The 14439-nt window shown below is 41.2% G+C and overlaps 1 protein-coding gene across 3 annotated transcripts in view; it reads right to left on the bottom strand.

Annotated features, from left to right (window-relative positions):
* Positions 1 to 14439, bottom strand: part of ANTXR1 (ANTXR cell adhesion molecule 1) — a 270413-nt gene that overhangs the window by 140404 nt on the left and 115570 nt on the right. For all 3 annotated transcript variants that reach the window (XM_017522085.2, XM_017522087.2, XM_037736156.1), the window contains exon 10: positions 9974 to 10072. In XM_017522085.2, coding sequence (XP_017377574.1) covers positions 9974 to 10072 — 99 coding nt within the window. The remainder of the gene's footprint in view (positions 1 to 9973; positions 10073 to 14439) is intronic.

The raw sequence follows: 14439 nt of genomic DNA on the forward strand, positions 1-14439 counted from the left end.
TATCTCTTTCAGTTCTGCTCTGATCTTAGTTATTTCTTGTCTTCTGCTAGGTTTTGAATTTTTTTGATCTTGCTCCACTAGCTCTTTCAATTTTGACAATACGGTGTCGATTTTACATCTTTTCTTGCTTCTCCTGTGGCCATTTATTGCTGTATATTTTCCTCTAGACACTGCTTTAAATGTGTTCCAGAGATTCTGGTATGTTGTGTCTTCGTTCTCGCTGGATTCAAAGAACATCTTTATTTCTGCCTTCATTTCATTGTTTATCCAGTCACCATTCAAGATCCAGTTGTTCAGTTGCCATGAAGCTGTGCGTTTCTGAGTCAGTTTCTGAAATTTCTGAGTTCTATCTTGATTGCACTGTGGTCTGAGAGACTGTTAAGATTTCTATTCTTTTGCATTTGCTGAGGAGTGATTTACTTCCAATTATGTGGTCAGTTTTAGAGTAGGTGTGATGAGGTGCTGAGAGGAATTGTGTATTCTGTGGATTTGGGGTGGAGAGTTCTGCAAATGTCTGTTAGGTTTCCTTGGTCCAGATCTTATTTCAGGTCCTGGATATCCTTGTTAATTTTCTGTCTTGTAGATCTGTCTAATGTTGACAACGGTGTGTTAAAGTCTCCCACTATAATTGTGTGGGAGTCTAAGTCTCTTTGTAATTCATTAAGAGCTTGCCTTATATATCTGGGTACTCCTGTATTGGTTGCGTATATATTTAGGATCGTTAGCTCTTCTTGTTGCATTGATTCTTTTACCATTATGTAATGTCCTTCTTTGTCTCTTTTGATCTTTGTTGGTTTAAAGTATGTTTTATCAGAGACAAGAATTGCAACTTCTGCCTTTTTTTTGCTCTCCATTTTCTTGGTAAATCTTCCTCCATCCCTTTATTTTAAGCCTTTGTGTATCCTTGCATGTGAGATGGGTTTCCTGGATATAGCACACTGATGGGTTTTGGTGTTTTATCCAATTTGCCAGTCTGTGTCTTTTGATTGGGACATTTAGCCCATTTACATTTAGGGTTAATATTGTTATGTGTGAATTTGATCCTGCCATTTTGATGCTAGGTGGTTGTTTTGCTTGTTAGTTGATGCAGTTTCTTCATTGTGTCGATGCTCTTTACCATTTGGTATGTTTTTGGAGTGGCTGGTAGTGGTTGTTCCTTTCTATGTTTAGTACTTCTTTCAGGAGCTCTTGTAAAGCAGGCCTAGTGCTGGTGAAATCTTTGAGTACCTGCTTGTTTGCAAAAGATTTTATTTTTCCTTCACTTAAGAAACTTAGTTTGGCTGAATATGAAATTCTGGGTTGAAAGTTCTTTTCTTTAAGGATGTTGAATATTGGCCCCCACTCTCTTCTGGCTTGCAGGGTTTCTGCTGAGAGATCTGCTGTGTGTGTGATGGGCTTCCCTTTGTGGGTAACCCGACCTTTCTCTCTAGCTGCCCTTAGCATTTTCTTCTTCATTTTGACCCTGGTGAATCTGATGATTATGTGCCTTGGGGTTGGTCTTCTTGAGGAATATCTTTGTGGTGTTCTCTGTGTTTCCTGGACTTGAATGTTTGCCTGCCTTGCTAGGTTGGGGAAGTTTTCCTGGATAATATCCTGAAGAGTATTTTCCAGCTTGGATTCATTCTCTTCGTCACATTCAGGTACACCTATCAAACCTAGGTTAGCTCTTTTCACATAGTCCCATATGTCTTGGAGACTTTGTTCATTCCTTTTATCCTTTTTTCTCTAATCCTGCCTTCTCATTTTATTTCATTGAGTTGATCTTCGACCCTGAAATCCTTTCTTCTGCTTGGCCAATTTGGCTGTTGAAACTTGTGTATGCTTTGTGAAGTTCTCGTGTTGTTTTTCAGCTCCATCAATTCACTCATATTCCTCTCTAAGTTGTTTATTCTCATTAGCATTTCATCTAATCTTTTTTCAAGGTTCTTAGTTTCTTTGCATTGGGTTAGAACATGTTTTTTTTAGCTCAGTGAAGTTTCTTATTGTCCACCTTCTGAAGCCTGTTTCTGTCAATTCATCACACTAATTCTCCAACCAGCCTTGTTCCCTTGCTGGTGAGGAGTTGTGATCTCTTGTAGGAGGAAAGGTGTTCTGGTTTTGGTGTTTTCATCCTTTTTGCACTAGTTTCTTCCCTTCTTTGTGGATTTATCCACCTATCAGCTTTGTAGTTGTTTACTTTCAGATGGGGTTTACTCAGTGGACGTCCTGTTTGCTGATGATGAAGTTATTTCTGTTTCTTAGTTTTCCTTCTAACAGTCTGGCCTGTCTGTTGTAGGACTGGGGAGGTCATCTCCAGGCCCTGCTTGCTTGGGGATCACCTGCAGTGGCTGCAGAACAATAAGGGTTGCTGCCAGTTTCTTCTTCTGTTATCTTTGTCCCAGAAGGATATCTGCTAGATGTCAGTCTGAGCTCTCCTTTAAGAGGTGACTCTTTGGATATAACGGGGGTCAGGGAGCCGCTTGAGGAGACAGTCTGTTCTTTATAAGAGCTCAAATGCTGAGCTGTGAGCTCCATTGTTCATTCAGAGCTGCTGGGCAGGTATGTTTAAGTCTGCTGCAGCAGAACTTATAAACTCCCCCCCTTTTTTCCCCAGGTGCTCTGTCTGGGGAGTTAGGGCTTTATTTATGAGTTTCTGTTGTGCTGCTACCTTTTTTCAGGGCTACCCTGCCCAGCAAGGAGGCAGCCTAGTCACTGTCTGCCTGAAGAGGCTTTGCTGATCTGCTGTGGGCTCCACCCAGCTGCTGTGTGAACTTCCCTGCAGTCCTGTTTATATGGGTGTAGTTAGAACTGCCTCAGTTATGGTGGCCCACTTCAATAATGGTGGACTCTTTCTGTAATGGTAGGTTGCCTTGGCAGTGGTGGGCTGCCTCAGCAATTGCAAACTACCTCTGTAGTGGTGGACTGCCTCGGTAATGGTGGAGGCCCCTTCCCAACAGAGCTGGACCGTCCAGGTTCAGCTGTGCTTGCTGTGAAACTCTCAATCCAGAGCACTTCTGATTGCTGTTTTTTTGTGGGGGTGGGACCAGCCAAGCCTGATCACCTGGCTCCCTACCTCAGAGCCTTTTTTTTTTAGTTGAATGGTCGACTCTCTCCCAGGTGTTCCAGTCGCCTGTTGAAAAGGCACTGGGATCTGTGTGATTTCCTGTGTGGTGACCCACTGCGCTGGCTGAAACAGTGGCGCTGAGATTCGTGGCGCTTTTTTGCCCGGGAATCTCCTGGCCTGGCTCCCTGTTTCAGTCCCCTTTTTAATCAGATGAATGGGTGACTCTGCCTTCTCGGAGCTCCAATTGCCAGCTAAAATGGTGCCCGGACCCGTGTATTTTATACAGAGAACTGCCGCCAGGGCATCGGCAAAACAGCCGCACCGGCAAACCAGCCAGGCTGGTGACCCGTGGGGCTCCTGCGCCTGGGAATCTCCTGGTCTGTGGGCAATAAAAATTCATCTGGAAATGCGGCATCCACTCACCCTCCACGCTTTCACTGGAAGCTGCAATCCTGAGCTGCCCCTAATCGGCCATCTTGGATCCCTCCAAGGCTGCCTTATTTTATACTAAATTCACTTAAGTGTTTGGCTTTGTTTATGGGCTTTGTTCCAATGCTCAGTTTGCCTATTGTGGTGTGATCATACATTGTTTCAATTACTGTAGCTTTTTTTATACATCTTAAAATTGGCTAAGGCAAGTTTCCACATTTTTCTTGGCTATTCTTGTGTGTTTATTCTTCCATATAAACTTCAGAATTATTTTGTTAACTTAAAAAGCCCCATTGGAATTTTCATTCAGATTGTTATAAAAGTAGATATTAATATTTTTATGAAGACAATTGATATCTTTACAGTACCCAGTTACTGCTCCATTTAATAACAGTGATGATAATACACTAATACCAGCAGCCAATACTGACTGACTCTTAACTATGTGTCAGGTCCCATTCTAAGCCCTGCCTGCCACATTTAAACCTCATAACAATCCAAGACAAAGTATGGCTGTTATTGCCATACTCATTTTACAGAGAGAGAAACTGAGGCATGGGAATGTTAAATAACATGTCACAGTAACATCTAGATATGACAGAGCCAGGACTCTTTTTCCCAGGTGGTCTGGCTTCAGAGGTTGTTCTATGCCATGAATCTATGCCTCTCTAACTTCTTCACACTTTCTTTATATCCCTCAGAAAGTTTTGTGACTTTCATCATATATGTCTTTACAAGTTTGATTAAATTCGTTCTTGTTACATTTTATTTGTCTACCCATCAATGATAGACTGGATAAAGAAAACATGGTACATATACACCATGGAATATTATGTAGTCATAAAAAAGAATGAGATCATGTCCTTTGCAGGAACATGGTTGGAGCTGGAGGCCGTTATCCTTAGAAAACTAACAGAGGAACAGAAAACCAAATATTGCATGCTGTCACTTGTAAGTGGGAGTTAAATGATGAGAACACATGGACACAGAAGGGAACAACACACACTGGGGACTACCAGAGGGTGGAGGGTGGGAGGAGAGAGAGGATCAGGAAAAATAACAAATGGCTACTAGGCTTAATACCTGGGTGAAGAAACGATCTATATAACAAAACCCTATACCACAAGTTTACATATGTAACAAACCTGCATTTGTACCGCAGAACTTAATAACAAATTTATTTGTTGTTGCTATATTTTTCTTGTGATGTTTTCTAACTGGTCATTGCTGAACACTGGCAAAGCTGCTGATTGTTATAAGCAAAGTGTTTATTTGGAAGTCATCCAGCTTAAATATCCTCTTGGTAGCCCAGTAGTTCTATTCATGCTCTAGTTTTCCAGGAAGACTTAAGCATTATTTTAGAGTAATGACGTTTGGCTGCCTTTCCTGTATTTATATATCTCATCAGATTTCTGGTGTTATTATGTTCATGGTGTTGTCTAATATGGTAGTCACTAGCCACATGTGGCTACTTACATTTAAGTTAAAAATTAAATGAAGTTACTAATTCAGTTCCTCAATTACACTAGTCACATTTCAAATGACCAGCTGCCAAATGTGGCTTGTGGCTACCATCTTAGAACATTTCCATCATTATAGAAAGTTGTGTTGGACAGTGCTGCAGAACTTTAAGACCAATACTAGATAACAGTGGTGAAATGGATTGTCCTGCTTTTTTCTTCTGAACTTTAAAGTGAATTCCTCTACATAGTGATTTATTATTAGAATGATGCTGAGTCTTGAATTCAAATATATAGACATATTTTTATGTTAAAGAAGGCTTATCTTATTCCTAGCTTACTAGAAGTATTTTTTAAAATTATGAATAATGAATTTTAATATCTTCTGGGCATCAGTAACTTTTGCTACATGAAAACAAATTCCCCCACTGTCTTCAAAATTGTCTTAGCTATCTTGATCCTTTTTAAATACATTGCTGGATTTTGTTTGCCAATATTTGATTTAGATGTTTGTCATTAGTAAGCTTGATCTCAAATATTCTCTACTTTTAGTGCCTTTGTCCATTTTTTTTGTTTTTTAAACAAAGATGATGTTATTATCATAGAATAAATTTATATGCTTTTCTTTGACTGGGTGTGGTGGTTCACACCTGTAATTCCAGCATTTTGGGAGGCTGAGGTGGGGTGGATAGCTTGAGCCCAGGAGTTCAAGACCAGCCTGGGCAACATGGTGAAACTCTGTCTCTACAAAAGATACAAAAACTAGCCTGGTGTGGTGGCTCACATCTATGGTCCCAGCTACTCAGGCAGCTAAGGTGGGAGCATTGCTTGAGCCTGGGAGGCAGAGGTTACAGTGAGCAGAGATTGTGCCACTGCACTCCAGCCTGGGTGACAGAGCTAGACCCTGTCTTTAAAAAAAAAAAAAAAAAAAAAAAGCTTTTTCTCTGGAACAGTACATATCTGATATGGGTCATTTGTCCCTTAAAACTTGGTAAAACTTAGGTGAAAAAAAAATCTGGATGTGGTGCTTTTGTTGGTTGGGGGAGATGAAATTTCCTCAAATTCCCTTCTCGTTCATATATTTCATGTTCATCTCTGTCTAATCACACTGTTTAATCCATCCATGAAGTTTTATTTCAGTGAATAAACTTTTTCAAATCTAAAATTTATACTCAATTCTTCTGCAAATCTGCTTTTGATGAGTGTTTTTCCTCCTATGATCTATTTGATCTTTTTACACATTTTAAACACACTTATTTTTCATTCTCTTTCAAATTTGCTCTCGGATCCTCTCTTCCTGTTTGTTCTGTTTGTTTCATTAATCTTTACATGGTTTGTCATTTTGCGCCATCAGCCCACCTTTAGGGGGTTGTTTGGTGCAGGTGTGCTGTGGGCTTGGGCTATGTGGAAGACTCCCACAGGGCTGACGTGCATGGCCTCTGTAGTGCCACAGGGATCAGAAAGGTCACAGACATATTTTTGGGCTAGTTTCTTGACTTGGTGCTTCTGTATCACATGGGTGGTATAACATCCTTATACCTGTGAATTGTCTTCCCCTGCCTGCTTCCTTGCCCTATTAAATGCTTGGTGTAGCCCACTGGAGCCTGATTTCTGCAGGGGGCTCTGCTTTTGTGTGATGCCTTGGCACAGACCTGAGAGCTGGTGTTCTGCGTCTGCATCAGTATTGGGATCACAGCCTTCAGCCCGGCCTGGAGCCCCTGTGACTTTGTTTCTTACTTAGGTTTTTATTCCCATTTTATTTCCTGTACTTGGAGATTCCCATTTCTTTCCTTTGAGTGAGACCACAAGATACAGTTGTAAAAATCATATTTTATCCAGATTTTTGGATCTATTTTGTTAATCACAAATCTAGAAACTGTCTTCGATTTCTAAGTGGTGGATTGGTTGGTTTCATTTTTAAGCAAATACAAGGAAATTGGGAGAGAAGCATGTATTAAACTTATATTCTGTTTATGCTTATCATCTAAGAATGTATATAAACAATTTCTACTTTTGGCATTAATATGCTGACATTTTATCTACATCTTAACAAGATCAATTTGGAAAGTTGTTCATAGTCATTAAAGTATTATATGTTCTGTATCTTTAAGTTTTAAATTTTTAAGATTTGAAAAATCATATTAATATCTCCCACTAAACATATCATTCTTAATTTATTCTTTTAACAGATTTTGCTTCATATAGCTTGCTACTACATTATTTGCTGAAGACTCTGAGGTCTGCATCATGTTTGAAGTGGCTAGAGCCACAGAGCCTTAGCTTCATGATTGGGCCTTCAATTCAGTCTTTCTTATTAATAAGAACACTTAAATTCTCTTTTTGTCACAAAATTCAGTGCAGCACTTAGGAAAAAAATCTCAACAAAGGAAATATGTGAAATAAAAATAACATAACATTTTAAAACTTGGGGTATAGAGGTGAGGAAGGAAAATGGGAAGGTAAAGGAATCTACTTTATTTTACAGGGAGGAATCAGTAGAGACTATGACATTTATAGGGTTGATAGAAAAAAGTAGACGTAAATGTGCTGCATGTTAAAATTTGTTCTTCTTTCCTTCCTCCACAGGTTCTTGTTCATATTATTTACTGCATGGAAATGAACAGATGAATTACTAACTAAAGGCCAGGTGTTTTCCTCAAATGCTATTTTTCCCCTGAGAATACTTCTAATGGCTGTATGCTCGAGTTTTGGGGTGTTGCTTGCAGCATGTGGTAAGATCAAATCACTGCCTTCAGCTTCTCCAAACTGTTAGCATTGTGCCAAAGGCACAAGTGAGTTTGTGATTTAAGCCAAATCCCTACCCCTACAACCTCTATTTCTTTTTGAATATGAATGAGGTAACAAGCCTGTGCATATATTTGCAACTATATATTAGAAAAGGAAGAGAGGAGAGGGGATGGACTGGTTTCCCAAGAAAGAAAGAAAACTCACAGAGAAGTTGGAAAATAGGCCTTTGAGTACTCACTTTACAAATTCATAGTGAATTTGCATTTCATCTTAACATTTTTTTTTTTTAGATGGGGTCTCACTCTGTCACCCAGGCTGGAGTGCAGTGGCATGATCTTGGATCACTGCAACCTTTGCCTTCTGGCCTCAAGTGATCCTCCAGCCCCAGGCTCCAGAGTAATTGGGACTATAGGTGTGTGCTACCACACCTAGGTAATTGTTTGTATTTTTGGTAGAGATGATGGGGTTTCACCATATTGCCCAGGCTGGTCTCAAACTCCTGAGCTCAGGCCATACACCCACCTCAGGATTACAGGTGTGAGCCTGCTTGTCTGGAAAGTCTTCTTTGGAAGGTATTGATGACTTTGAGTTAAACCCTCAGGAGTTTTTGATGTTAGACTTGTGATTTTGGTTAAAGAGAGAGAGAAGGGGGACTTAAGTGACATAACAATTGAAAGGGAGAGAAAAGGAAGAACTCTGCTGGGGGCACATGTTCAACTTTCATATTATGACTACTCAGGATATTTCAGAATGTTTTCCAATAGCACATACTTTTTGGATCTGTGAGAGCATTTCCAAATATTAAGAAAACTAACTGAATGCTTCCAATGTTTGGAATTATTCCAAGGCCAGGAATTCCAGATGTTTGTGAGGAAGCCACTGCATGTGTCTGTTTAACTACTAAAAGTGGGTTTTACGATGTTAAGAAGGAAAAATCCATACCCCCTTAATTCTTCTTTAAAAATAATGTGATCTCTTTCAAAAGGCTATCGGGCTGGGCATGGTAGCCCATGCCTGTAATCCCAGCACTTTGGGAGGCGGAGGTGGGTGGGTCACCTGAGGTCAAAAGTTTGAGAACAGCCTGGCCAACGTGGTGAAACCCCTCTCTTCTAAAAATACAAAAAAATAGCTGGATGTAATGGTGCCTGCCTATAATCCAGCTACTCTGGAGGCTGAGGCAGGAGAATGACGAACTTGGGAGGCAGAGGTTGCAGTGAGCCGAGTTCATGCCATTGCACTGTAGCTTGGGCAACAAGAGTGAAACTCCATCTCAAAAAAACAAAAGGGCTATCAGGAGGAGGAAACTAATGTGAGTGGTTAGTCAACAAATGTGTGTCCTCCTGTCCTCCTTGCTCTGTCTACTTCTCAGGACTGTTGTAGCAAAAAGATGTGAAGCATTTACAAAGTACAATATAAAAAATGCGGTATATTACGGTGGTTATCACTGCAGAAGTGGAATAAATAATTATCTGTGTGACAGATGCCAGATGCAAATCATAACCAGGGTTCCTGGCACCTGTTCCTCTTATAATCGTCTTCCCCATCTCTCCTGATCAACCACATGAAACACACACATCCTTAAATGAGGAACTTGACTGCTGCAAATGTCTTGTGAAGAAGCCAATGTTATGATAATTCATTTTTTCTCATGAAATGCAGTTAGTTTTACTTCCATATTCCTGTATTACTTCCATATTCCTGTATTTCATGTAAGATATATTCACCATGATGAGAGTTTCTTGGCTACTCCAAGCAAGAATCATCCAGATTGAAAAAAGCTGCAGAATCTACATGTGCAAACCTAATGGTTTGGTTTTTGATTTACTCACAATTAATGCATTTAGACTATCTCTTTTTCACACTTACCCTTTGCAGTCTCCAATGCTTTGTTAAGGAGCCTCAAGTTTTCCCAGCCATAATTAACCATCACCAGTACACCCATCTGACAGTGAGCCATTGGACAGATGCAGGGGACAAGGAAACCAGTGCCATGTTGCTTCCTGAGGGCTGCTGCAGGACTGTGGTTTGTGGCTCTGTGTTTTGTGGAGGAAGGGGGCTCAAGTCCAGCCTTGCTCTGCTTATCAAGCTGGACACCCATGGGGTTTTGCCCTCCTAGAGGGGTGACTTTTCTGACCGGAACCACTGTAGGGGCTCACTATGCCCTTGCTGGGGATCTTTCCAGCAGGGAAAACTCTTTTCTGCTGGTTTCATGTGTGTGGCCTTGCTGGAAGATAAGGCTGGGAATTTCCCTCCCTGAAGCCAGTTGAAACCCATGGACTCTACAAGGACTTACTGAGTGTGACTGAGTCGTTGATCCTGAAGCTGCAGAGGACCCTGTCCACGTTGCGGGCATGTCGGAAGCCGTTTCCTCTCACGACAACTTGAAATGACTCTGAAATAAAGAATAATGGCAAGACTCGTTACTTGACTGATAACCTTAAACTTCCCTAAATCTGCTGTGATTTATAGCATTTGTTCACTATTTCACCAGGCTTAAAATATTCAAAAATGAATTCAGGTTGAAAACCAAAAGCAACCAGGTAGGTTCTTTTGACTACCTGCCAGCTCATCTTCCTAGGTGTCCCAAAGAGGGCCTATTGCTTCTTATTTGAATTCTCACCCTTTTACCTTTGAGGTCACTGGTCCTCCTAACCTGGCACACCTTCCTCCCTCCTTTCTGTCCATTCAAATCTTAGCTGATTTTCAAGTCCAGGCAGTTTGAAAATCTGTGATTTCTGTAGCCAGAGGGACCCAGAGGGGAGGGGTCCTCCACTTCCTCTTTAATCAACTCACCTCCTCTGTGTCTGTTTTGCACACGGTCCTTCCCTGAAAGGATTTCTTAAGAGCCCCACGGTGCCTACATTTTAGAAAGTCACTGCCTTAGGGCATTCACAGCTAGTCCTGAACAATGTAGGACTGTCATTATGTACGGTCTGGTGTTGCTTTCCTGTCTTTTCTCCCCCAACTGGAAAAACATTCCTTTAGATCAGGAGTTGTTTGATATCCCTGTGGCACTCCTATCTCTGCTGGGCACACACTAGCAGTACATAGGCTGGGTAAAAATAATTGTACTTAGGAATGAACCAAAGTCTTGTTTAGCAGTGGTCAGTTGCAAGCACTACCTACTTGAACTGATATCAGCCCCTCAGTGTGATACTCATTTGGCTCTGAATAGATCATATATATTGCTGGTCTGCATGTTAATTTCTCATTGGCATAATGTAGGTTTGATTAATACATATGAATAAAATCCTTAATAAGTAAAAACAGTATACTTTACAATAGTCCTACCATGAAAAAAACCCCCAATAATTAGTTGGCTAAATGTTTAGGAATATTTGCTTAAGTTTGTTAGTATTTAATTGTCAGTGTTCCACTTTATTTCACTTTTATCATCCTTTTGCACCTAAAAATTGGGGCTTGGGATAATGCTATGGTGGATATCACAAGATAAACAGACTAAAGGTCAGAGGAAAAAATGCAATGTTGGCCAGGCACAGTGGCTCAATTCTGTAATCCCAGCACCTTGGGAGGCTGAGGTGGGTGGATCACCTGAGGTCGGGAGTTCGAGACCAGCCTGACCAACATAGAGAAACCTTGTCTCTACTAAAAATGCAAAATTAGATGGGTATGGTGGCGCATGCCTGTAATCCAAGCTATGTGGGAGGCTGAGGCAGGAGAATTGCTTGAACTGAGGAGGTGGAGGTTATGCTGAGCTGAGATCACACCATTGCACAAGAGCAAAACCCCATCTCAAAAAAAAAAAAAGTGGCCTTCCAAGCCTGTCCCAGAGCCTGGCAACTCCCTTTCCTAGAAGACAAGATCCTCAGCCCGGCAGGCCTGTGGCCCAGGTGGGATTTCCAGGACAGGCCAGTCACCAAGAAGCCAGAAGTCCAACTGCCCTTCTCTTGTGCTAAAAGACAGGCTCGAGGAAATATCCAAGATGACTGAATAGGAACAGCTGTGGAGTGCAGTTCCCAGCGAGAAATCAGAGCGTGAGTTATCACCGCATTTCCAAACAACTTTTTATTGTCCACAGACCAGGAGATACCTGGGCGGAAAAGCACCACAAGTTTCCAGCACAGCTGTTTCAGCTGGCGTAGTGGGTCTCCACACAAAAACTCACACAAGGGATGGGATCCAACATGGCCGAATAGGAACAGCTCTGGATTGCAGTTCCCAGTGAAAATGCAAAGGGATGTCCACTCAGAGACCCCATCTGAAAGTCACCAACTACAAAGACCACAGGTAGATAAATCCACAAAGATGGAAAGACACCAGCATAAAAAGGATGAAAACACCCAAAACCAGAACACTTCTCCACCTCCAAGGATTCACAACTCCTCACCAGCAAGGGAACAGGACTAGATGGAGAATGAGTCTGATAAATTGACAGAAACAGGTTTCAGAAGGTGGGTAATAAGAAACTTCTCTGAGCTAAAAGAACATGTTCTAACCCAATGCATAGAAACTAAGAACCTTGAAAAAAGGTTTGACAAAATGCTCATGAGAGTAAACAGTTTAGAGAGGAATATAAATGAATTGATGGAGCTGAAAAACAAAACACGAGAACTTCGCAAAGCATATACAAGTTTCAATAGACAAACTGACCAAGCAGAAGAAAGGATATCAGAGATTGAAGATCAACTCAATGAAATGAAACAAGAAGGCAAGATTAGAAAAAAAAGAATAAAAAGAAACAAAGCCTCTGAGAAATATGGCATTATGTGAAAAGACCTAATCTACATTTGATAGGTGTACCTGAATGTGATGGAGATAATGAATCCAAGCTGGAAAACACTCTTCAGGATATTATCCAGGAAAACTTCCCCAACCTAGCAAGGCAGGCCAATATTCAAGTCCAGGAAATACAGAGAATATCACAAAGATATGCCTCAAGAAGAGCAATCCCAAGGCACATAATCGTCAGATTCACCAGGGTTGAAATGAAGGAGAAAAAGCTAAGGGCAGCCAGAGAAAAAGGTCGGGATATTCACAAAGGGAAGCCCATCAGACTCACAGGGGATCTCTCAGCAGAAACCCTACAAGCCAGAGAGAGAGGAGGTCAATAGTCGACATCCTTAAAGAACTTTCAACCTAGAATTTCATAACCAGCCAAACTAAGTTTCATAAGTGAAGGAGAAATAAAATCCTTTAATAACAAGGAATTGCTGAAAGATTTCATCACCACCAGGCCTGCCTTACAAGAGCTCCTGAAAGAAGTACTAAACATAGAAAGGAACGACCACTACCAGCCACTCCAAAAATGTACCAATTGGTAAAGAGCGTTGACACAATGAAGAAACTGCACCAATGAAAGGGCAAAACAACCAGCTTGCAGCATCAAAATGGCAGGATCAAATTCACACATAACACTATGAACCTTAAGTGTAAATGGGCTAAACGCCCCAATCAAAAGACACAGACTGGCCAATTGGATAAAGTGTCAAAATCCATTGGTGTGCTGTATCCAGGAAACACATCTCACCTACAAGGACACACATAAGCTCAAAATAAAGGGATGGAGGAAGATCTACCAAGCAAATGGAGAACAAAAAGAAGCAGGATTTGCAATCCTAGTCTCCGATAAAATACGCTTTAAACCAACAAAGATCAAAAGAGACAAAGAAGGGCATTACATAATGGTAAAAGGATCACTGCAACAAGAAGAGCTAAGTATCCTAAGTATATACGCACCCAATACAGGAGCACCCAGATACATAAAGCCAGTTCTTAATAACAAGAAAGAGACTTAGACTCCCACACAATAATAGTGGGAGACTTTAACACTCCACTGTCAATATTAGATCAACCAGACAGAAAATTAACAAGGACATCCAGGACTTGAACTCAGACCTGGATCAAGCAAACCTAATAGACATTTGCAGAACTCTCCACCCCAAATCCACAGAATATACATTCTTCTTAGCACACCACACCACACCTATTCTAAAATTGACCACATAATTAGAAGTAAATCACTCCTCAGCAAATGCGAAAGAACAGAAATCATAACAAACAGTGTCTCAGACCACAGTGCAATCAAGTTAGAGCTCAGAACTCAGAAACTAACTCAAAGCAACACAACTTCATGGCAACTGAACAACTGGCTGTTGACTGGATAAACAATGAATGAAGGCAGAAATAAAGATGTTCTTTGAAACCAATGAGAACGATGACACAACATACCAGAATCTCTGGGACACATGTAAAGCAGTGTCTAGAGGGAAATTTATAGCAATAAATGCACACATGAGAAGCAAGGAAAGATCTAAATTCTATCATCAAAGTTTAAATAGCTAGAGGAGCAAGATCAAAAAACTCAAAAGCTAGTGGAAGATGAGAAATAACTAAGATCATAGCAGAACTGAAGGAGATAGAGACACAAAAATACCTTCAAAAAATCAATAAATCCAGGATCTGGTTTTCTGAAAAGATCAACAAAATAGACCACTAGTCAGATTGATAAAAAAGAAAAGAGAGGGGACGATCCAAGATGGCCATTTAGGAACAGCTCAGGATTGCAGCTCCCAGTGAAAGTGCAGAGGGTGAGTGGACGCCGCGTTTTTATTGCCCACAGACTAGGAAATTCCCAGGCGGAGGAGCTCCACTGTCGCCAGCGCGGCTGTTTCGGCCAGCGCCGCTGCTTTGCCCCGCGCGGCTGCTTTGTCGACGCCCCGGAGCCGCGGTTCTCCGTACAAAATACACCGGTCGGGGGCCCTTTTGGCTGGTGACTGGAGCCACGGGAAGTCGCCCATA

The sequence above is a fragment of the Cebus imitator genome, unplaced genomic scaffold (genome assembly GCF_001604975.1).
Source record: "Cebus imitator isolate Cc_AM_T3 unplaced genomic scaffold, Cebus_imitator-1.0 Scaffold23, whole genome shotgun sequence".
Lineage (NCBI taxonomy): Eukaryota > Metazoa > Chordata > Mammalia > Primates > Cebidae > Cebus > Cebus imitator.